This window comes from Aphelocoma coerulescens, chromosome 12 (genome assembly GCF_041296385.1).
Source record: "Aphelocoma coerulescens isolate FSJ_1873_10779 chromosome 12, UR_Acoe_1.0, whole genome shotgun sequence".
NCBI classification, from domain to species: Eukaryota; Metazoa; Chordata; class Aves; order Passeriformes; family Corvidae; genus Aphelocoma; species Aphelocoma coerulescens.
The window spans coordinates 9,527,703-9,552,512 of NC_091026.1; the positions used below are offsets into that span (position 1 = coordinate 9,527,703).

The window sequence follows — 24,810 nt, forward strand, 5'->3', positions numbered from 1 at the left end:
TCTTTAATTAGTTATATCCTTTCTATTCCTATTCCAGTCTTAATTTAGAGTCAGCTCACTGGTTTACTAAATCAATTCCAGAATCCATTACCTTGCTTCTATCCCCAGTGCCTTTTGAAGGTTGAATAGTGGTAGCACTTCCGTCTTATTTACCTTGCTGCTCCTCCAGCAGGGAGTCTGCACAGGGACTTTTTTTTTTTTTAGAGAATAAAAAATGTTGGGACATCATCCTGCTGCTCTTTTCAAGAGGTGACTTAAGGCTAAGTTGGGGGAACAGCAGAGACAAGGAGGATGCTGAGGATCTCACACCTTAGGAAAGATACTTCAGAGGTACCATACTATTTGGGGAACCCTGATCTGCAGGAGCAAACCTGCCAGGTTGGCTTCCCTGTGTCCGCATTTGGCCTGGCCTTGGAAATGGCCCCTCTCCTTGTCCATGAGCTGGCTCCTGATAAATGTCACAGTGACTGGGTAAGATGCACAAAGTGACTGAAACCTCTTTTCAAAGGCAGCATTGCAGTGACTGTCTAAACTGGAGCTGGCTTTTATGGGACCTCATTGGAAATTTAGACATACCTAAAGATGATATAGATGCTGCCTGGATTTTGGGCTTCTAGAGAGTCACTTGGATTAGTAGGTTTTGGTGATATGTGATTGCCTTCAGGTCTGTTGGATTATCTCCCATCTGAGAGGAGGGGGTAGTACTGTAGATATCATGTCTAAGGAGGTTGAGTTTTGCAGATTTACTTAACTTAGTGTGAGACAACCAGAAGTGCCCAATGCACAAGCTAGCTGCACCTTGAGAGGGAGAACTCAGAAACCACTTATCTGCTTTTTATTAAGATTGCATTGCTGTGTTGTAGTTGTGACTCAGACCCATCTCTGGTTGCCTTAAATTTAAGCTTGAAAACTGCTGACAAAGATGTGTAATGTAGATCAGGCTTCTAGCTGAGCCCGGGCTGCTGAGTGGGGTCAAACTGTTCTTGGATGTGTTGGGGGTGGAGGAACAAGTCAGAAAGTTGATGTGGGAGGTGATATGTTTCTGGGGGTGGGGTTTCCCTTGTAGTGCTGGGCTGTGACCTGCTCCCAGCTGCCCATCACCAGTGCCTGTTGTCCTCAACGAGCTCTGACAAACCTCATGGCTAATGTGGCTGAAACCCTGAAACCCTCTCCTTGTCCTGAAGCCCTGTGGCTACCTTCCCATTCATTCATTGATTCAGCTTTGCTTAAAGGAGACTTGCTTTTGACAAGACACAAAGGCTGCTCTGGGGCTCAGCTTCTCCCCATGGGAGCTCTGTCCCCACACTCACCGGAGACAAGGGAAGGTCAGCAGGGTGAGTGCTTTCAAGGCAAGTGCTTTGGCTGGACTGTTAGGAGGACTCCTCCTCAGTGAGACAGTGTAACAAAGGCGAATCTGGAGGGTGGGAGGAATGCATTAATGCCTAGGCAAGTCTTTTCCTCAGTCATTTCTGGAAGAGCCTTTATGAAGGTCTGTGGCAGAGTACTGCACGCAGCCATCCCGGCTCAGCTGTAGATGGTCCCACTCCTCCAGAGAGCTGCTGAGGATGTCTGTGGAGCCCGTGTGTGTTGGGCTGCAGATGGCTGGGACCCCTGAACAGCAAAGGCTGCAGAGACCTTCCCGAGGCACAGCTAACGTGGGGGTGGAAAACCAAGTGCTGCTCTCTCCCTGTGACACCCACAGGTCTGTGCATGGCCGACACTGCCTCCCTGCAGAGCTGACCTGCCCTGGATGCGGCTGTGTCAGCTGGGAGCTGACCTGCTGCTGCTGAAAGAGTGTGTGTGAAAGGCCTGCCCTGGGACACTTGGCTCAGCTGAAGTCAGGCATCTCTCTTGCACCACGTTTCATCTCATTTAGCAGCTGCTGAGGAGCCTGGCAGTCTGTGTGTGTTGGGAGCAGTGTTAGCTGTCTGGTTTCTGTGGATGGTGTTGCAGTGGGAACAGTTAGCTGCCCAGAGGGTGGAGGAAGCCCCAGAGCAGTCTGCCTGAAATGTGTCTGAAAACGGGCTATATGGTTTTGGGGCTCATCTGGAGGGAAGATGTGTGTACCCATGGCACTGGTGATCCACTGCACTTGCTGGTGGAGTAGGGGGGAGGGAGGCATGGGAATGGGAAAATAAGACATGGGCAGGACAGCAGCTGGGTTTGCATGGCAGGTGTGGCCACCTCTGAGTAGTGTGGGTATGATAAAGTTCCCAAAATGGTTTTGGGCTGCTCAGGAAGAATGAAATCCCTGCAGCAGCTTGTTCTGCTGGGATGGGGGCAGGGAACTATTTGAAGCAGCAAGATAATGCAAAGTGGCATTGTTAGAAATACTGAAATTGCCTTCTGCTTATGGGCTCGCCAGCAGATTCCTGGAAATGACCATATGATGATGCTGCAGGTTGTAGTATCTGCCAAGATGTTTAATAAGCAGAGACCTGACCCTGGTGATGGGAGGGCTGAGAATGGTGCTGATAGTGCACTGAGACAGTGTGAGGTGTAGTTACATGGTCAGATGGAAGAGCCTGTTAATGGATTGATCTCATCCAAGTCCATTAGGAGCTTGGTGCTCAGTGGAGTCGTTAAGGGCTGCAGATGAAGGATTGGAGAAAGTAGATTAATGGTAAGAGGCTGAATAGAGTGATCATTAAAACGAGTACTCATTAAAATGATCATCCAAAAAGAGTCCCAGCAGTGGATTGAGGTAGGACTGGCCCTGCAGTGCTCCATTGAGGAGGATGTGAGTAGGCACATGAATGGAGAACCCTCTCCCAAGCAGCTGGGACAGGCAGGTGACACTGCAGTGCTGTAGGTCCTCCTAGGGAGAAGCAGAGAGATGGCAAGATGAAGTAAGTCTCTTAATGTATTTGCTTCTGATAAATCACCATTCAGAGGGAAATTTTCGTGTTTGTACTCAGCTCCTGAAAACTGTTGTGCTCTCTCACAGCCAGTTACCTGCTTTTCTGCTAGGCCACCCACAGCTTCCCAAAATTTCAAGAGTGTAGAGGCTTGTGTTAAACCTGCATGCTCCTTCCTTCATTACCTGCCTGACAAAAATTATGTAAGAAGCAGCAACAAGAAAACTTTTTTATTGTACAACTGAAGCATGGACCTGAAGTCCATTAAATTAATGAAATTCATTCATACCCCAAAGCAAATGACTAACAATTCTGTCTCTAATAAAGCAGGCAAGACATTACTGTTAAACATGGAGTGGTTTCCCCAGATAGGGCTGGAGGGTGGGAGATGGGCAGGAAGGGTGCAGCTCCTGCACTTGGCCATCCACGTGCAGGTGTGCAACTGCAAGTGTCACACCTGGCACAAGACATGGGCTTGTGTCTCCAAATGAAATCCTTCTGCTCTGCTCCCAAAGTGAAGTCTGCCTAAAGGCTTGCTGCCCCTGCCTGCACAGCCAGCCTGTTGGAAGGAGCTGCACCAGGACAGATGTCCTGGCTGGTAAGCTGTAAAGGCCTTTTCTCACGGAGTGATCATGACTTGTTACTGCTTGTGGTAAGACAGCCTCATCCAAAAATTTTTAGGAATTTGGTCTCAGTGAGTGGGTTTTTGCTGTTGTTTGAATTTCTCAGCTTGATTCTCTTCCACCTTGCTGATCTCCTGCTGCTTGTTGTCACTGCTGCCAAACCCTTGTGTATATAATTTAAGCTATTTCACAAATTAGTCCTTACCTCTCTTAATGATGCCTGGGCTCATCAACTGTGATCAGCTCATTTCCATGTACTGAACCCTCCTTCTTGCCTTGTTTTCTGGAAACCAAGTGATTCACATGATGTACTTAGGTCCTAGAGGCTTATCCTAAATCCCAGAGCACAGCAGCTGTTCGGGCAGGTTAAACAGTCCCTCAACAATCCCGTCTTTCTTGATGGACAGGAAAAGCAAAGGAAAGGCAACTGAAGAGTGAGACCTTCATGGCAAGGGTTGTATATGAGGCACAAGTGATGGGGATGCAGTTGACAGCAGTTGGAGAAAGGAATGTGTGCAGTAAGATTTACTGAGTGGCTACACGCTTCAGAGCTGTGATGAACAGTGGAGCTCTGCTGTTTGGAATGAAGCAAAACCAAAGCAGCCCTTGATGAATTGGTTCCTGTTCTTGCTACAGAGGATCCAGGCCTAGAGCGGCTGGCATGGAAAGGACCATACAAGTCCTTGCTCTTGAGCCAAGGATTAAAGGCAGATCTGTCCCTTTCAGGCTGGAGGGAGTGGGCAGCAGAGGGAACTTCTCCTGCCTCGAGGTAGCTGTGCAGTGTGGTTTGGTGTCCAGGACACCTCTGTTTTGCTGGGGGTGCTCAGCTGCTGCCTGGCAGTGGTCCTGGCCCATACCGGGCTGGTTTGCCCTTTCCCATTTTTGGGATGATTTCCAGAATCTACAGAGGGTAGAGGCTCCTGAAATAACATGTGTCACAAACTTACTGGTTTTGTACTGCCAGCTCTTGACTGAATGAGGTCAGCTGCCAGTCGTGAGACAAGATTGCAGGAAACAGGCACCCAAACAACAGCCAGCTGTCAGGGCCCCACTAACCAGTGGTTTTGCTGTCGTGCAGAACCTGAGTGCGGGGCTGCCCTCGGGCCAGATCTGCCACGACGAGCAGCGTCTGGAGGTGATCTTTGCAGATCTGGCCAGGCACAAGGATGATGCTCAGCAGCGCAGCTGGGCACTCTATGAGGATGAGAATGTCATCTGCTGCTACCTGGAGGAGCTGCTTCGCATCCTGGTGAGTAAATTCCTCTCTTTACAGGCAGAGCAGAGAAGACAGCCCTGGTGAAATTCCTTTTATTGACCTCCTTCACCCCGGTGTTGCCACTGGATCTGCTGTTTCAGGGGGCACAGGTTTCTTGTGCGTCCTTCACTGTCATTGTGAAGCCCTACCCTTCTCTGTGGGCTCTGCAGCGCTCTTGAGCTGCCTTTACTTTCCATTCCACCTTACAAAGCTGTTCTGAAAAGCGTTACTGAGCTGTTCTTCATGGGAACTGTGGTATTTACCTATCACAAGAGGATATAAACCCCCACCTCCAAAAAAACCTAACCTCCCACAGAAAACCTGGAAGTCTCTGGTGAGGGTTGTTGCACTCCTAGGCCCATTTAAAACATCTTCCACTTAAAACATCCTCCCTTGCTGGGGGGTACTTGTGGAGTGAAGCTCATTAAATGCAAAGAACATTCTTTGGTTGCCTTGAAAATGAGCTTTAAAGCTGTTTTTGTGAGAAAGTATAAAGCATCTGTGCATACAGGAGAGGAACGTGCCGTGCCCATAGTGGGCAGCAGTGGGATTACTGTCCCAACGCTCTCACCAGTACATCCAAGTCTGTCTGTATCTGGGGATGATGTGGGAGCTGCCCTCAGTGCAGTGGCATGGTCTGTGCTAGGGGTACTGTGGGGTTTGCTCTGGCACTATTTTGTAGTCCTCTCCAGTTCTGACATAAACAGAACAGGTAAATTTTCTGTAATAAATGCCAAGGTCTTTGTCACTCCACGTACAGCCTGTGCTGCCTCGCTGTGGGCCTGCAGGCCAAGGCAGAGTGGGGTTTTGTGCAACCATTTCCTCATAACGTAGGGGTGGGAGGAGATGTACTTCTCAGGATGGGAGCAGTGCTGGAGCTGCCCTGTGTAACTGTGTGATGCTCTCAATCAGGTGCTGCTCGGGTCATGTTTTAGATGTTTTCAGCCCGAGACATGCTCTGTGGCGGAGGCGTTTCTCAAGAATCCACTTTGATGCAGAATATGAAAGGTGATGGTTCTTGACCTGTTTTTGTGCTCTGCCTTCAGTTTCTTTGGGAGATGTTGGGGCTACTGACATCTGAAAGCAAGTGGACTCCCTCAAGGTCCCTGCAGCAGGCACCTTCTGCTTTGATGTGTCACTGGGTTACCTGTCCATTCCTTCTTCCAGACAGATGCAGACCCAGAAGTTTGCAAGAAAATGTGCAAGAAGAATGAGTTTGAATCTGTCCTGTCCCTCGTGGCATATTATCAGATGGTAAGGTGGCAGAATGCACCAGACCTCTCTTTTTAAGATTTCCCTGAAGATGCAAAGGAGCAGGGTTGGTATGATGAATATATATAAGATGTTTCCCTTGGATAGGGCTGTGGTCTCACTGGAATTGCAGCATATTCCTTTTGAGTGCTGGCTAATGTCAATACTATGCGTGAAAGTTGTGTGAAAGAGCAGAGGATGCTGTAGACTTTGAAGCAGTAGCTAGCACTGGGAAGGGTAAAGCTTGCTGCTTTTACTGGCCCGTTGAGGGACAGCATTGGTATCACTGGTATCTAGAGGAAGGATTTCAGAGGATGCCTTGGGAGATCTGACAGGCTGTGATTGCTCTTCTTTTAATTGATGCACTCCTGTGCATTAGTAAATAACTTTGCTTAGGAAAGTAGGTAGTGAGTAGAAGCCTTGGGACTGAGGAAGGAAATCAGCATTCAGAGGAAGAAATGGCAGTTTTGTCTTAAACGCCTATGATGTGTTGCTTTGCCCCTCTCCTTCCTGGAATGTTCTGTTGAAGGACTGTGGGAGTAAAAAACTTGTCTCCATCTTGTCCCTATGTCCCCAGCTACAGCACATCAAGTCTTGTGGCATTTTGCTTTCATCTGGCACTTCTGTGTCTGAACCCAGACCTCAGCATCAGGGGTCTGTAGCATAGCTGAGAGCAGCAGGGAGGCAGGCTGGGCATAACAGAGCCTGCTGACTTTCACAGCCTGTTCTTCTCTGACCACAATTCCAAGGAAGCCTGACCAGGTAGGGAGCAGTTGGGTGTCCTGTCCTGGCTACTGGCATGCCCAGTGCCAAGGCTTGGCTCACTTGTGTTCTCTGAAGCCTGGAGTTGTTGACTGAGGGTAGAGTATGAAGGTTACCTCAGCATCAGAGCTCCTTCATGGGAGCTGCAGGCTGAGCATCATCTTTGCTGGAATCCTTGCATGTCCCAAAACTTCCTAAAGAGAGCTTGCAAATGTTACATTGTCGGGAAACCTTAATCAGAGCAGCATTCACAAAACCTTAGTGTGCTCAGAGAATCCTGGCTACCCAGCAAATTCAGTCTCTCCGCTGGGGACAGGTATGGGTTGTTGGTGTGTTACCAGATTTAGTGGATGAAATGGGGCATCTCACATCTGAGCTCTGGCTGGCACATGCCCTCTGACCACATGTGCCAACAACCCATAGCCAGCCCAATTGTGAACATTATTGTAAAGTGATTCCTGTGCTTGTTAAAAGCTTCTAGAGCTTCTAGGTTCACTGTCACCCTGGGAAGGTCTGTGGCTTCCCAACAATAGGAACTTCTAGAAGCTGTGTCTCTGCTTCAGAGTGAGCCCTCCTCTGGGACATGGTTTGATCTAACAAATTGTTTTTGCAGGAACACAGGGTGCCATTGCGCCTGCTGCTGTTGAAGTGCTTTGGAGCCATGTGCAACCTGGATGCTGCAGTCATCTCAACGCTTGTGAATTCCGTGCTGCCGATGGAGCTGGCCCGGGACATGCAGACTCACACCCAGGGTGAGCCAGAGCTGCTGTTCCCAGGGCCCTGAGAAAGTGTCTTCCCATTACATGATTTGCAGCAGCAGCAGTGGCCCCCCCACTGCCTGGCTGCTCTACATGCCCAGTGCTCAGGAGGCAATGGTGTCTGGCTTTATTCAGGTTATTACAGCTGTGACTGAGGAATGCACAGGAAGGGATGTTTCAGTCCAACGGTGTGAGGCCCTCCAGCTCCTGAACATGCCATTAAATGATCTGTGTCACTTCTTGTAGATGTTTTAAAACACATTTTGGGTTGTTACAGTTTTGTTTTATAATGCTGACAAGAGATACCCGCTGATCTCAAGGGAGATCTCTGCAGTTTCTTAAAGAGTTTTTTTCAGCTTTCTATACCAAATTTTTGTGGTGTTTCATCCTGGTGAGTGAGATGTGTGCTGGTTAAAGGAAAAGGCCTTCTCTCCACCACTGTGCCAAGAGAGATGGTAGTGCTGTTTTTAACATTGCAGTCCTGGACCTCTGCAGGATAGTGCCGCAGCCCAGGTTTTCCCAGCTCTTTGCTTTCCATACCCAGGCTTTGCCCTTATGTTCCTTGTACTTCACACTCCTCTATTTGTTAGGATGACCTGTCCCTGCTACCAGTAGGAATGTCCTTAGTGCCCTCAGAGTTCCTGCTTAGCCCAGTGTCCTTTATCTCTGAGCAGCCAGAAGGAGATGCTGGGGAAAAGCCCAAGAGTAAGTTAAGCATGTAGTAATACTCCCCTGGCATTACCTTCCAGCTCCCCACACGTGCCTGGTCCTGCACAGTCACAGCTTTGCTTCCCATTTTGAAGCCAGGCTGTAGGCCACCACTGCTGGCAGTGGCATCTTTCTCTTAAAAGGACATTGAAAATCCATTGTCTTGTGCTTAACTGTGACCCACAATTAGAGTAGCTGTTGAGTGACCACGTGGATCGAATCAGAAGAGCCTGGTGTTTGCAGCCTTGCTGCCCTGGTTGCAGTCTGTTGGTTTGTTGTGGGTGTCATGAAGCTGCAGAGGGGTATAATTTGGTGATGAGACTCTGCAGGTCTGCAGAGAACAGCACTGTCCTGTCCATTTCATGTGAGGCGAGTAAATGTCCTAGATGACCACTCTGAACCTGCATAATAGACATTCCTGTCTCCAGCATCCCAGCAGAGACTGTGCCAACCTGACTGTGGTGGGCAGCATTAACAGGGCTCATCTTGTGTCTGGAAAGAGCTGTGGGAGATGAAAATCAAGCCTGTTGCAGAGGGCTTTGTTTCCTCTTAGATGCTTTGAGGTGCAGGCATTTCAAAGGTGAGGATGGCAGCATTTCAGGGCAGGGCGAAGGGCTGGTGGTGTGGCCCTGCAGGTATTAGTCCTGTGTTGGCTACGCATTCTCTTTTGTTACTGCTGCTTATAAATCCTGTGCTGTGAACTTAGCACACTCTGGTTATGCATGAAAAGCATCTTCTCCAGGCTGAGGTCTTACTGCCCAAGAAACAAATGCTACTTGGTTATGGGACTGTGACTGTTCCCGCAGCAACATTTTTTCTGATTTTGTGCTGCCAAAAATAAACTTTATTGTGGTTCGATCATTCATTCACAAAGACTGTCTCCAAGTGAGCATCCTGTGCACTTTCCCAAACAGAGTTCTGTCTCCTGGCCTGTTCCTGAGCTTCTTTGTGCAGGCAGGGTGGGCTGGTCACCTTGCTGTTCCTTGCCTGGTTGCAGTGTGTCCTGGGTTGAGGTGTATTCTATTACCATCCTCATGAGCTGTTGAAATCAGGTGGGGCAGTGTCTTCCTTGCCTCCTCCCCCCAGACTATCTTTCTGTTAATGGCCCATCATTGTCCTGCTGCATGACTCAGAGATAACTCCCTCCGGACTATCTTCTGTTAACGAGCCTAATCAACACCTGGCCTCATGACTCATTACCCCATTGTGAGATGCTCCACCCAGAGGGAGGAACCAAGCATCCCATCATGGATATAACTGGGACTCTGAGCATCAAAGGGACTCCACTGGATTTCCAGAGGACAGGAGCTACACAGCCACCGCTGGATTTTCTGAAGAAGAGCAGACCCCTTCTACTACAGGATCACCACTTCAGAGGATTGCAGCCACCATTCCACCAGACTGCTACCACTACCCTGCCTAATAGGGACTCAGGTTGTATCTTGACTCTGTCAGTATTTTCTTTTACTTTCTTTTCCTTTACTTTAATTTCCATTAAATTGTTATTCTGACTTGGTGCCTCTCACTGGTTTGTTTTCAAACTAGCACATAATTTGGCGCCCAACGTGGGGCCTGCTCTGAGAGAAAGTCAGAATTACAATCTTGTATTAACAGAAACCTATTCACCATGGTGCTCAGCTTGTCTGCATGGGTTCTGTATCTTGCTCTCTATATTTTTCCTCACATGGGGAACTATCTGCCTGTTGTGTTACTCCTGTTAAAACCAGGGACTGGTATGAGAATTGCTTTATTGGTTTATTATGTCTATAGCATAATAACCTGCGAGGCAATGAATACCATTCGGAATATACACTCAGTTTTGTTTGGCTTTCCTAGTCTGGGCTCCTCTGTCTGGGATCTCTTCAACAATCGCACCCAGCCCCTGGTGGGAGGAGTAGAGAGTGGTTTCTTCCAGCCTTTCAGGCCAGGCACAGCAGTTTTTGAAAATATTGAGTTCCCTCTGGATGTTAAGGATGGTATAATCTTCTTGTCAGTTCTATTCTCTTTTTTCTCCATGGCCTGCATTGTGTACACCATGCTTAGAAACAGAACGCTACTTAGTGTGGTGCAACGTCTGCTTGAGGAGGAGGTAAAAAGGAGCAAAGCAGCAAATACCATGTCTACACAGACTGCCACACAGAAAGGAACCAAAAGCAAAGCAACCGCACCCATCTCTACGCAGACTGTCACAAAGGAGAAAGGAAGCAAAAGCAAAGCAACCGCATCCATCTCTACGCAGACTGACACAGAGGAGAAAGAAACCAAACGCAAAGCAACCGCATCCATCTCTACGCAGACTGTCACAGAGGAGAAAGGAAGCAAAAGCAAAGCAACCGCATCCATCTCTACGCAGACTGACACAGAGGAGAAAGAAACCAAACGCAAAGCAACCGCATCCATCTCTACGCAGACTGTCACAGAGGAGAAAGAAACCAAATGCAAAGCAACAGCGTCCATCTCTACACAGACTATCACAGAGGAGGAAGGGACCAAATACAAAACAACAGCGTCCATGACTACGCAGACTGACTCAGAGGAGAAAGGAACCAAAAGCACTGTCAGCGTCCCCATGCAAGCCACCACTGAACCAGAACAGCCCAAACCGATTGCAGTTGCCCCCGTGCAGAAGAAGAAATCAAAAAGCAAGTCAGTCCGCATAGTGACTGATGAGGATGCAGCAGGACCTTCACATCCAGCAGAAGAGGCAGAGCCAGAGATCATCACTCGGTCACTATCCCTGGGTGAGCTGCGTGACCTGCGGAGGGAATTCACACGCCAGACAAACGAGTCCATCCTGACCTGGCTGCTCCGCATTTGGGATGCTGCAGCCAATGACACCATTCTGGACGGAAGTGAGGCCAGGCAGCTGGGATCTCTGTCCCGGGATGTGGTCATTGACCAGGGGATCGGGAGAACCCAAGAAACTCTCAGCCTCTGGCGGCGACTGCTTACAAGTGTCAGGGACAGGTACCTTTGTAAAGAAGACCTCCAGGTGCACCAAGGGAAATGGAGCACAATGGAACAAGGTATCCGGTGCCTGAGGGAATTGGCTGTGCTGGAGATCATTTTCTCAGAAGACGAGAGATTTCCTAAGAGCCCAGATGGTGTCCAGTGCACATCACAGATGTGGTTGAGGTTCGCACGCCTTGGACCAGAGATGTACTCCCGTTACCTGGCAACGCTGCAATGGAGGGAAGGCGAGGACAGGGTGGGCGTCTTGGTGAACAAACTGAGGATTTACGAGGACACCGTCACAGCCCCGTTTCGCACCCATGTCTCATCCGTGGAAACAAGTCTTTCAGCTGAGCAAGTCCGGAGTTTGATTGAAGAAGGCCATCAGAAACTGAAAAAGGAACTTAAGGAAGAGATTTACCAGATCTCGCCAGAACCAACAAGAGTCTCTGCCATTAGGAGCCGGCGTCCCCCAACCAGGGAGAGAGGATACACCCCACGAGGTAATCTCTGGTTTTTCCTTCAGGAACATGGAGAAGACATGAGTAAGTGGCATGGAAAACCCACCTCCTCCTTAGCAGCCAGGGTACGTGAACTAAAAAGAGGGACAACTACCACAAGAAGCGCATCTAGAGTCAACATCGCTCCGGTCTCTCACACACAGAACTCCAGACGATACCAGAATGATAGTATGACTGATCCTCTTGAAGGGACCTCAGGAACATATTCACCGGAAGGGAGCAACATGCACCAGAACCAGGAATAGAGGGGCCCTGCCTCTAGCCAGGTAGAGGAAAGGGATAATCGGGTCTTTTGGACTGTGTGGGTCCGATGGCCTGGCACAGCTGACCCACAAAAATACACGGCTTTGGTTGACACAGGTGCTCAATGTACTCTGATGCCATCAAGGTATGTGGGGGCAGAACCCATTTCCATTTGTGGGGTGACAGGAGGATCCCAGCAGCTGACTGTACTGGAAGCTGAAGTGAGTTTAACTGGGAACGAGTGGCAGAAACACCCCATCGTGACTGGCCCGGAGGCCCCGTGCATTCTCGGCATAGACTATCTCAGAAATGGATATTTCAAGGACCCAAAAGGACATCGTTGGGCTTTTGGGATAGCTGCTGTGGAGACAGAAGATATCAGACAACTGAGTACATTGCCTGGCCTCTCAGATGACCCATCTGCCGTGGGACTGCTAAGAGTTGAAGAACAACAGGTACCAATTGCCACAGCAACAGTACACCGTCGGCAATACCGCACAGACAGAGACTCTGTGGTTCCCGTCCATGAGATGATTCGTAAACTGGAGAGCCAAGGGGTGGTCAGCAAGGCCCATTCACCTTTCAACAGCCCTATATGGCCAGTGCGTAAGTCCAACGGAGAATGGAGACTGACGGTGGATTACCGTGGCCTGAATGAAGTCACACCACCGTTGAGTGCTGCTGTGCCGGATATGTTGGAACTTCAGTACGAGCTGGAGTCCAAAGCAGCGAAGTGGTACTCCACTATTGACATTGCCAATGCCTTCTTCTCCATTCCTTTGGCAGCAGAATGCAGGCCCCAGTTTGCTTTCACTTGGAGGGGTGTGCAATACACCTGGAACCGACTGCCCCAGGGGTGGAAGCACAGTCCCACCATTTGCCATGGACTGATCCAGACTGCACTGGAAAAGGGTGAGGCCCCAGAACATCTGCAATACATCGACGACATCATCGTGTGGGGAAACACAGCAAAGGAAGTATTTGAGAAAGGAGAGAAAATCATCCAGATTCTCCTGGAAGCTGGCTTTGCCATCAAAAGGAGCAAAGTCAAGGGACCTGCCCAAGAGATCCAGTTCCTGGGAGTAAAGTGGCAAGATGGACGACGTCAGATTCCCACCGAGGTCGTCAACAAGATCACTGCGATGTCTCCACCGACCAGCAAGAAGGAAACACAAGCTTTCCTAGGCGCCATAGGTTTTTGGAGAATGCACATTCCTGAGTACAGCCAGATCGTGAGCCCTCTCTACCTGGTTACCCGCAAGAAGAACGATTTCCACTGGGGCCCTGAACAGCAGCAAGCCTTCGCCCAGATCAAACAGGAAATCGCTCATGCGGTAGCCCTTGGCCCAGTCAGGACAGGACCAGAGGTGAAGAATGTGCTCTACTCTGCAGCCGGGAGCCATGGTCTGTCCTGGAGCCTCTGGCAGAAGGTGCCTGGTGAGACTCGTGGCCGACCACTGGGATTCTGGAGCCGAAGCTACAGAGGATCTGAAGCTAACTACACTCCCACAGAGAAGGAAATCTTGGCCGCCTATGAAGGAGTCCAAGCTGCCTCGGAGGTAATCGGCACAGAGGCACAACTCCTCCTGGCACCCCGACTACCAGTGCTGGGGTGGATGTTCAAGGGAAAGGTTCCTTCCACGCATCACGCCACTGACACCACATGGAGCAAATGGATTGCTCTCATCACACAGCGTGCCCGTATTGGAAACCCGAATCGCCCTGGGATTCTGGAAATTATAACAAACTGGCCTGAAGGTGAGACGTTTGGATTATCTTCTGAAGAAGAGGAAGAGCAAGTGACTCGTGCTGAGGAAGCCCCACCATATAATGAGCTACCGGAGACTGAAAGACGTTATGCCCTCTTCACTGATGGTTCCTGCCGAATTGTAGGCACTAACAGGAAGTGGAAAGCTGCAGTATGGAGCCCCACACGGCAAGTTGCACAAGCTACCGAGGGACAAGGTGGATCGAGTCAGGTTGCAGAGCTTAAAGCCGTCCAGCTGGCTTTGGATATTGCTGAACGAGAGAAGTGGCCGAGGCTCTATCTCTACACCGACTCGTGGATGGTAGCTAATGCTCTGTGGGGATGGCTGGTTCGCTGGAGAAAAGCCAACTGGCAGCGCAGAGGGAAACCCATCTGGGCCGCTGAGATTTGGCAGGACATCGCTGCCCGAGTAGAGAAGCTGGCCGTGAAGGTTCGACACGTGGATGCGCACGTACCCAAGAGTCGGGCTAATGAAGAACATCGCAACAACGAGCAGGTGGACCGAGCTGCCAAGGTGAAAGTATCACAGGTGGATCTGGACTGGCAGCACAAGGGAGAATTATTCCTAGCTCGTTGGGCCCATGATGCCTCTGGTCATCAGGGGAGAGATGCAACATACCAATGGGCCCGTGACCGAGGGGTGGACCTTACCATGGACAGCATTTCACAGGTCATCCACAGTTGTGAGACCTGTGCTGCAATCAAACAGGCCAAGCGGGTGAAGCCTCTGTGGTATGGTGGACGATGGTCAAAGTACAGGTATGGGGAAGCCTGGCAAGTTGATTACATCACCCTTCCCCAAACTCGCCAAGGCAAGCGCTACGTGTTGACCATGGTTGAAGCAACCACTGGATGGCTGGAGACCTACCCTGTGCCTCATGCTACAGCCCGGAACACCATCTTGGGCCTGGAAAAGCAAGTCCTGTGGAGACATGGCACCCTGGACAGGATCGAGTCAGACAACGGGACTCATTTTAAGAACAGCCTCATCAACACCTGGGCCAGAGAACACGGTATCGAATGGATATATCATATTCCTTATCATGCACCAGCTGCCGGAAAAGTTGAACGCTGCAATGGACTACTTAAAACCACCCTAAAGGCACTTGGTGGGGGGACCTTCAAAAATTGGGAAGTGAACTTAGCGAAGGCTACCTGGATGGTCAATACCCGAGGGTCCATCAATCGAGCTGGTCCTGCCGAGTCTGAACCCCTGCACACAGTGGATGGAGATGGAGTCCCTGTGGTACACCTGAGAGGTATTTTAGGAAAGACTGTTTGGATTAATCCCACCTCAGGCAAAGGCAAACCCATCCGTGGGATTGTCTTTGCTCAAGGACCTGGTTGCACTTGGTGGGTAATGCAAAAAGATGGGGAAACCCGTTGTGTACCACAGGGAGACCTAATCTTAGGTGAGAACGGTGTGTAGGGTTTCATTGTATATATATATATATATGTATGTGTGTCTAGAGTTTAAGAAGGTATTGATTTGGGATGATGTAGATGGTAATAGAATAAGGGGTGGATAATGTCCTGGGTTGAGGTGTATTCTATTACCATCCTCATGAGCTGTTGAAATCAGGTGGGGCAGTGTCTTCCTTGCCTCCTCCCCCCAGACTATCTTTCTGTTAATGGCCCATCATTGTCCTGCTGCATGACTCAGAGATAACTCCCTCCGGACTATCTTCTGTTAACGAGCCTAATCAACACCTGGCCTCATGACTCATTACCCCATTGTGAGATGCTCCACCCAGAGGGAGGAACCAAGCATCCCATCATGGATATAACTGGGACTCTGAGCATCAAAGGGACTCCACTGGATTTCCAGAGGACAGGAGCTACACAGCCACCGCTGGATTTTCTGAAGAAGAGCAGACCCCTTCTACTACAGGATCACCACTTCAGAGGATTGCAGCCACCATTCCACCAGACTGCTACCACTACCCTGCCTAATAGGGACTCAGGTTGTATCTTGACTCTGTCAGTATTTTCTTTTACTTTCTTTTCCTTTACTTTAATTTCCATTAAATTGTTATTCTGACTTGGTGCCTCTCACTGGTTTGTTTTCAAACTAGCACACAGTGATGCTGTGTTTTGCCCGGGGCTGTGTCATGCCAGATAGCACAGCTGATTCAGCCTCTTGGTGGTTGTGGAGCTTTGTGCTCTGACCTGTGTGACTTCTGCACACCTCTGCTGATGTCCAGGTAGTACTGAGGCTGGAGCAGGCCTGTCTCTCAGCAAGTCTTAGCTCTGCTTTGGGGTCCTAAAAGCATGGCAATGGAAGTGGGTGAGAAGTGGCTCTATGGTGTCCTCTGAGCTGCCAACCTGCAGCTCTGCAGCATCTCCCTTTCCCTAGCATGATCTGAAGGTGAGGGTTTTTTCCCTCCTTGCTGTAAGGTGGTCCAGATGGAGGGTGAGAAGCTGCTCTTCCTTTGCTGACAGACCACTGTGTGGATACAGGAGCCTCACAAATCAGTGTCCTCATCCCGTGCTGCTTTCCTTGTGCTCAGCTTTATGGTAGGCACTTGTGCAGTGGCATCTGTGCAGCATCCAGTCCTCTCAGCCTTCACAGTGGGGCTGCAGGGGGGTAACCATCCTTGGCCCAAACGTGTCTGTCCTTCAAAGGTGTTTCAGGGCATTAGTAGTTCCCTCCTGCCGTTCTGGTGCTTTACTGCTTCATGTGCTGCCAGCAAATGGCAAGCTTGTGTGAAAACATGACCTTGAATCCTAGAACGACTTGAGCTTATTTTGCTACTAAAAACTGGGGAATAGCAGCTGATCCATGACATGCTGTGGAATAGCTAATCCCTTCTGTGGGTGACTGGAGCCAGAGCAATCAGTGCCAACACTACACAACTGGGGAGCGTGGAACTGGCTGCAGCAGCTCTGTGGGGTCCCTCCTGGCTTATTATTGAAGAGCAGCTGAGGCAGAAGCTCTGTTTGTGGATGCTGGGTGCCTTTGGTGAGAAGGACTTTACCCTTGGACTGATGCAGGCGTGTTGGCTGCTGGCCAGTTCTTCTGCAGATGTTTGGGTCTTACTGCTTCTGGACAGCTCCTTCCCTCTGCTACAGCTTGCCTGCACATCTATCCATGTTAGAACACCTTATAATAAGCCACAGCAAGACAGAGTTAGCCAGAGTAATTCCAAAGAAAACAGACAGGGATAATCCAGTCTATAATCATGACTTTCTCCCTTGTTGCAGTACAGTGTACATGCAAGCCAGCTGTCAGGCTCTTCTCCCTTCAGTCCTAGACAATTGTGTCTGCTCCCAGTGCCCACATTTCACACTGCTGTGTCTAGAAGGTGGAAGCAAGGCCTTCAAAGGCCTCTGAGAAATGCTTTTCATACATGATAGCAGTTTCTCACCACTATCTCAGTAGGCTTCAGCAACACAGGTTGGTGAGCAAACAGCTGCATCTCTCCTGCCTGTCATGGCTGCTTCAGTGATGCTTACCAGTCTGTCATCAGCAGTCCCTCTGCTTCAAGAGAGCTGCATTGATACTATTTAATTTCCTACAGCCGCTGGCACTGCTCTGTAAGGTAAAGAAAAAAAAGCTGTGTTTTGACTGACAGTTACTCTGTTCTTCAGCATGGTGAGTCTTGGAGTCTTGCCCTGCTGCATCTGGGACACTCCCAAAAACTTGTAGAGTCTGTGCAGAGTGAGTGTCCTGGGTTAATCTGGATTTGCCCCGAGTTCAAGCTTCTGGCTGGTTTCAGCATCCTTTGATTTGTTGTCTTTAGGGAAATACAACAAGGTTTGGCTGCTAATCACATAGACTACTGTCAACCAGGATGAAGGGACATCAGTTAATGGCAGAAGGACCAAGGAGGTGTAAAACTACTCTCTTCCCTCCCATCTCTAGTCTGTTCTTCCATATTTGCTACAACCATGTTAATCACTGGCTTCTGGCTCTCACTTTTTTTTATTGCTCCTGATGTGATGGGAGAAAATGTTTTGTTGATGAAAGCCTTTATAGGAACATGAGAACAGCAGCTCCCTGTGTCTACCTACTGCAGTATCCTGCCTCCAAGACCCAACTCCCATTGGGAGCCATGGAGGAAAGAATGAAGAAATCATGTGGTGAACAGTTTGTCAGATCCCCTTTTTTGCTACCGTGTGCTTTGGCATCACTGTCACCTTATAGGTGAGAACATCTTATATAAGTATGAATTATATTTAAGTCATTAAATATCCTCCCTCTCTGTTTACAGAGAGTAAACAGCAGTTTTCAGCCTTCCTTTGCTGCCACATGGTCTACAAACTCTTAATCTTGTTAATGCTGTAGTATCTGGTTAAGCTGCAAATTATCTATTTTTACTCAAAGTACTTGCTGATTGAAAACCGAAGCCTCGTGTGGAGCTCTGACAGAGTCCGTGTGTGCTTTGAGTAGAGAGCCTTTGCTGACAGAGCTGACTTTCCAGGGGGCACGGGGCTGGAATGACTCAGTAGCATTTTGTTCCCCATGCTGACAGTAAACCCGAGAGCTGCCAAATGTCCCAAGCCCTTTGGCCAAGTCCAGGAGTAGGTGGTGACAGTGGAGGCATCAGCCCATGCAGTCAGAGCCAAACTGCAGGGTGCAGGTGCTTAGAGAGGGGCTGATTTGTGCACAAAGAAGTGAAGTACCTTAAAGGGTTTGGAGGGGGCCATGGAACTGTATTGTGCAGGGCAGCAGTATGGCCAGGAAAAGCATCATAGATTGAAGGGGCTTTTTTCTCCTCTAATGAAAAGTAGTTTTGGTCAGTTTTTCATAAATATACCTTCAGTTTCCTTGTGCCCCAGGGCTCTTTCTGGAAGATGTAGCCAAACTTTATTTAGCCAGTATGTGTGGTAACCTATATATAATAATACTCATTTTCCTGTTGTCTTCAGACTTGCTGAACTGGACAGAGGCTACATTTGATCAGGGCACAGATCCTACTCCATGACTTTTTTTTGTTCTGCAAATATCTATTGAGAGGTATCCATTAATTAAAATTCAGGAAAGACACTGGCAGGGGTCCTTTGGAGCATTCTCATAAAACTGCTGCCAGCGAAAATTGTGTTGGACTAGCAGGCTCTGGGATGTATCAGTGCTGGAGACATGTGGCCTGGGAGGTGGGCAGATGCACAGCCTGAGCAGTGATCTGGTCTCCCCAGGGACCTTTTATACCTTCAGGCAGAGCTGAGGTAGCAAAAGTAGAGCAGTGCAGAGATGGTAACAAGCAGCATGGCTGTCTGGGGGTGGTGTTGGTTAGAACAGGCAGTATTTTGAGCTGGCCAGATGGATGCTTTTTCTGGGTTCAGTAATTACATAACTATGGGATGTGTCCTGGGACTGTGCAGGGGAGGTTTTTAATTATTCAGATCAAGTTTGCCCAGATCCTCTGAAGTAGAGGGGTAAAACATAGAGGACTCTTGTTATGATTATTTTTAAATTGCTTTGGAAACACACGGCACAGAAGGCGTGTGGTGTGCTAAAACGGGGAAAAACACCCTTACAGCTCAGTCAATACAGAAATGAGGAGCAGGCTAATCAGTGTTAAATGCCTGTATCAAATGTGTGACTTGGCAGCTGCAGCCGGGGGAAGGTTTCACATCCTCAGAACTAATGGCAGGACCTTTGTCTTGCAGATCATCAAAAGATGTGTTACTCTGCACTGGTGCTGGCCATGATGTTCTCCATGGGGGAGCCCCTGCCATATCACCACTATGGTAAGAGTGGGTTGTGCTCATGGCAGAGCTGCTGGTGGGATGTCTGGGGCATGCTGGCAGACACAGGGAAGGGACCTTTCCTGATGGTCAAGGTGGGGGGACAGCTCAGTGGAAGGCCCAAGCAAGAGTAGGGTCTGTTCTCTATCAATAGAGCCTGGCAGCTGAAGCACTGGGCTGAGATGCCAGAGTTCCAAAGAGCAGCACAAATCTGGGTTAGAGCAGTGGAGGACTGAATGCCACACTGCAGGCGACATGGATTTGCCCATCCCTGTGACTAAGTGGCATTTTGTTTTACCTCTGGCCTGTGTGAAAGCACACACCTCTTACTTGCTTTGGAGACTGTCTGCTGATGAGGCTGAGATCCCAGATCCCTGCACAAACGCCCACTAAGGCTGTCAGCTGCATCATGTGGCCTCTTTCTGGTCTCTCTTCTAGCAGGATAGTGCAGCCCTGTGTAGTTCAGGCTCTTAGGGAAAATGGAGATGATTTAAGGGTATCACAGTCAATAATGAAGTGCAAATATTCTCCCTGTGTTATCTCTGTCCTTTCATTTCAGCCAGAAAGCCCTGCCTGCGTCTTCCCAAGGCTGTGTTGTATTTGGGACGTTCTGGGCTTAATTTTCCTGGAAATGCAGTAGAGATTTTTATAAGTATCTTGTCAGCAGCACTGAGTAAACCTGTACAAGATTTAAACTGGTGCAGTAGAGACTGGAATGAGCCTCTACACCTCCTGTTTTTCTCTCCTTGTGTAACCCTGGCAGTTATTTCCTGCAGGTGGACTTATTTGCCTGAGCTCCTGAGCTTTCCTAATAGCTAAATTGAAAACTGGGTTATTACTAATGATCTAGATTATTAGGGGTTTTTCTAAAGTGATTGATTAAACCAGTGGTCAAGAATACCAATCTCTTCCTGACTTGAAGCCCTCACTGGTGGCAGTGGCTCTGCAAAAGTTACAGCAGGATTTGGTGTTTTGTTTACTCCAAAAAAATTGCCAGTTGGGGGACCAAATTTCAGCATTCCCCTGCACTGTGTCTCACACAAAGAAGCTTCAGTGGTCTGTCTAGTCCACTTGAAGAGCCCTTCATTCCCTGGAGACTGACACTAGCACTCAACTAATGGTTTTTAAGTATAAAAGCACAGAGAAGTGGCTTGGATGGTCCCTTGTTGGCTTGGTTTGTTTTCATTGTGCTGTAAATGCCCCTTTCTCCTTGTGCAGAACATCTCAACTCTCAGTTTGTGCAGTTCCTGCTGGATGTGATTGAGGATGGGCTGCCCTCGGACACCACTGACCAGCTACCTGACTTATTTGTCAACGTCCTTCTGGCCTTCAATCTCCACATTCCAGGTTAAACTGGTGCTGCTCTGCCTTGGCAGGATTTCAGTGGTCTGGAGTGAGAGTGTGAAAAATGGGGAGGGAGAATCTTGCTGGGTCTTGATGGTGCTATAACTACCAACCAACTCCCTTAGTCTCTGGCACTACGCTGTGTTTAAATATGGTGCAAAACCCTGGAGGAAAAATGGTCTGAGAGCCCCTGCCCAGCAGCTCTGGCAGCCCAGTGGATTTGTCACTGGACTTCCAGAGTGCCTGATCAAAGCAGTTGTTGGGCTGTACTTGCAGAGCATGAGTGGGGTTAATTTATAGGCACAGGTGATTTGGGAGAGAAGATGCTTCAGTGGGCATTTCTTGATGCCAGTTCAGAAGAAAAGTCCCCTGCCTTCTGCAGGTCTTGGCAAAGCTTCTTCTTCCCTGTCCACACTGCCTGAAGTTCACCCAGTGCCAAGTTGTTGGGGCCAGGCCCTTCAGCATTGGCCTGAACTGTGCTCTCTCCTGTTTGCCCTTGTTCTCTGTCCTCCCTGCCCTGCTGAGCTCCATGAGGACAGACAGCACGTCAGGTCACTAGGGAAGGATATCTTCCCTCCCTCTGCCTGCACATTTTGAAGCCTGTTGGAAGACTGGAGCATAGTTCCAGGTCCTGCTAAGAGAAGCCACTCCTTAACCCAGTCTCTTGTTGCTCCAGTTGTCTTTAGTTAATTACTTACCCTTCATCTGCTTCATGACTTCATCCTTGACTTTTTGGAGAGAGGGGAGGATAAAGCAGCAACGACATGTCCAGTTATTTACCTGTTATTTTGGGTTGTGCTTCATTGAAATTTATGCGAAAGTTTCTAATTCCATGTGAAAGTTGATTGCACAGAGACTGATCGAGTATATCTCAGCTGCTTTCATTCACTACCCCTTCCCACACTTACCCATATCCTTGCTGGCTGCAGTAATTAGGCAGTAGTGCATGACAGGCAGTGTGTTTCTGGGGATTATTGCCCACCTGGGGCATAGCCAAGAGCAGTGACTTGTTCCCTGATGCTAAGAACATGGTAAATGATGTTCATGTTGCTTATTAGTGGATTGAATTTTTCATTCCTCTGTCTGAAAGATTCATCTATCATGCAGTTTGGTGGTGCAGCATTAGTTCAAAAACTCTCCTAAATGCATATTATATTGATAGCATTCAGGATTCTGAGACATTTTTCAGCCTGTGAAATATTACAGGCCGCAGAGGTAGCCACACTGTGCTGTGCATGTGATTGAGTGTGCACGCTCACGCACGCACATAAGCTCTGCTAGGGTAAGTGTATTTTACAGCAAATCACCCCCAGAGCAGGCAAGGGGCCAGTTCGTAGAAGTCTTCAGCCTGTACCCTTGCACAGTGCAGTGTTGAGTGCTGAGAAAAACTTTTCTGGGATGCTCCTGGGACTCCTCTTAAGAGAACTTGCAAGACTCTTAAGTTCCAGAAGGGCATTGCTGATAGGAAGCTAGAAGGTACCAAAGAATGGAGTCCTTGGCTGCAGAGGGTTGTGAGCAGAGGTAATGTTTGACAACATAAAGCCTTTGCAAGGTATTTCCCAGCGTTTGGCTGGCAAGGTGGGAACCCACACATGAATCAGGTATACGGAGAAAGCACCAAGTCCCCAGTGTTTCATGTGCTGCTTCCAGATTTATTTCACCTTCCTTCCCCCTGCCCACTCACTCTCTGGGCCTGAAGCTTTTCATAGCCCTGATAGACTGTGGTTCCCCAAAGCTTCCCAGAGCACTGATGTGAAATAGGAGCCACCCATTACGTGCTTTTATCACCATGGTCTTCAGGAGACAAAGGGAGATGCTGAACAGGTTTTTTCCTTAGTTCCAGAACACAGTGTGATCATGACTACAATAAGCAAGCACTCCAATGTCAAGACTTTCACAGAGAAGCTGCTGCTGCTGCTGAACAGAGGAGGTGAGTGTGTGTGGCACTGTTACGTGCCTGGCAGGGGGTGCACAGAGATGCTTGGGGAGACAAGCCCCATGCTCATTATGGGGTAGGATGTTGGGGATGCAGGTAGCTGAGGAGCGGTCAGCTCAGGCAGGACGTGCTGCTTCCTGCTGAGTTTGTGAGAGTGACAGTCTGCATTGCTGAGAATGGAGCTGCACAAGGAATAAGGTGGTGGCTGATGGCATCTAGGGAGAGAGGAGTGGCTGCCATTTCCATATACTTCTGGGTCAGATCAGCTCCGTCTCAGAGCAAGGACCAGCTGCCGTGGGCAAGCTCTTGTCTGGGAGGAAAGCTGGTCCTGGGCCACTTCTGTCCTTGGACAGGCAGAGGACTCGATGTGTGCTAGCACACAAACCTCTGCCCATGCTGGCAAACATCTGCCCTGGGGGACAGATGGAGAGGGAGCTTTTGTCTTCTGAAATGCTGCTGAGAGTGGAACTTTCCATTTCTGAATTGCCAGCAGAGGGTTAGCCTTTTGTCTGCTCCAGGCATGGAGTGAAGTCCAGTGCACTCGTGGAGCTGTTGCAGAGCAGATTGCTGGAACGCTGGAGATCTCCACAGGAAGAGCAGTGCCAGGTCTTTCAGCCCGTGCTGCAGGCCGCTGTTGTGCTTCCTAATACCTTCTGGAGCACAGGGGCTTTGCTGCCTGAGAGAACTCATTTTGTTGAGTTGCTGGAAATAACCCATCCTGTGATGCTTGCAGCTCATCTTACTCTGGCTTTAGTTCTCTTTGGGGCTGCAAATCACTGTCTCCACACTATATCAGCTTGAGGGCAGCAGGCACCTCAGTGTCTGGCCTCTTCCCAAAGCCTTTGTTTAGTCCTTTCCCTGCCAGATTCCCTGCAGGGATCACCTTTCAGTGAGGAGCTGGGAGAAGAAAGAGGGGGGCCACAACCTAATGAAGATGTTTCTCTTTTGCCCGCCTTCCAGACAACTGCTGAGGGAGCTGCCATGGCCCAGAGCCCCTTTTGGAGTCTGCAGGGATGTTTTGCAAGAGAACAGGATGAGGTGGCTCATTTAAACTTGGAAGTGTTTCTTTTCTTGCTTCTGGGATAGTACTAGCCCGGTCTCTGGTGAAAGCTTGTTTCTGCTACAGGCTCTGATGGGCTTTTCAGAGGGGTTATTGGACCCCTCTTAATAAACAGGGAGAAAATGAGTGGTGGCTGTTGAGCAAAAACGGGAGATACTTAGAGGCGATGTGCTAATGAGCTTTCACCTGGGATGGTAGGCGAACTATAAACAGTGATTAAGGCTAATCATAACAAGTTTGGTCTCATCTTGGTAGCCTGCAGAGCTGCCATCCTGATTACACACCTTTGTGCAAGGCACTGAGGTCTTTGGGCACAAAAGCTATCCATGGGCAGGGAGTAGCTGGCCGAGGGCAGGGCAGCCTCCTCTCCAGAGCCAGAGAGTCTAATGAAGGGAAGTGCACAGAAGATGGAACTGAGGGGCAGTGGGGAGCATGTGGCTCAGCACAGTCTCTTTTCTCTATCTCCCCCAGATGATCCAGTTTGCATCTTCAAGCATCAGCCTCAGCCACCACACTCAGTGCTGAAGTTTCTGCAGGACATCTTTGCCAGCAAGGATACAGCCAGCATCTTCTATCACACGGACATGATGGTCCTGATAGACATCCTGGTGCGGCAGATTGCTGATCTCTCCCCTGGAGACAAGGTGCTCACAGTAACCCATGGGCACTGGGGAAGGGAGCACAGTCCCAAAGCAGTGGTGTTTTTCCTGGCCCCCATGGGGCCTGCTGGTGCAGGCAAGAGTGGAGTTCTGGGGTGGGCACAACATTTCTGGGTGCTTAAATCAACCTTGGGAGCTGAGGAGAAAGGGAGGATTTATCCTGCCCGGCACACCAGCATATTTGAAGAAAGATCTGCCAGGCTTCTGGTGGTCTGCACCCTTCTGACCACGGACCTTTGGGAAGAGAGACCCTCTGTGAGTAGTAGTAGGAGGAGGACTCTCTCTCTTGGTGTTGCAAGAGGCAGGGGATGTACACGTGTTTGACGGAAGGGGAGGAGCAGCACTCCGTTGCTGTAGGAAAAGCAGAGTTTTCCATAGTTACTAATGATACTTAAGGAAAAGCAGCTGCCTCTGGAGTTGT

At 49.3% G+C, this 24,810-nt stretch overlaps 1 protein-coding gene across 5 annotated transcripts in view; it reads left to right on the forward strand.

Moving 5' to 3' along the window:
• Window positions 1-24,810, forward strand: part of NCKIPSD (NCK interacting protein with SH3 domain) — a 58,656-nt gene that overhangs the window by 32,055 nt on the left and 1,791 nt on the right. For all 5 annotated transcript variants that reach the window (XM_069027681.1, XM_069027678.1, XM_069027680.1 and 2 more), the window contains 7 exons: window positions 4,560-4,730; window positions 5,904-5,990; window positions 7,363-7,501; window positions 19,313-19,393; window positions 20,609-20,737; window positions 22,572-22,664; window positions 24,202-24,374. In XM_069027681.1, the coding sequence (XP_068883782.1) occupies window positions 4,560-4,730; window positions 5,904-5,990; window positions 7,363-7,501; window positions 19,313-19,393; window positions 20,609-20,737; window positions 22,572-22,664; window positions 24,202-24,374 (873 nt within the window). The remainder of the gene's footprint in view (window positions 1-4,559; window positions 4,731-5,903; window positions 5,991-7,362; window positions 7,502-19,312; window positions 19,394-20,608; window positions 20,738-22,571; window positions 22,665-24,201; window positions 24,375-24,810) is intronic.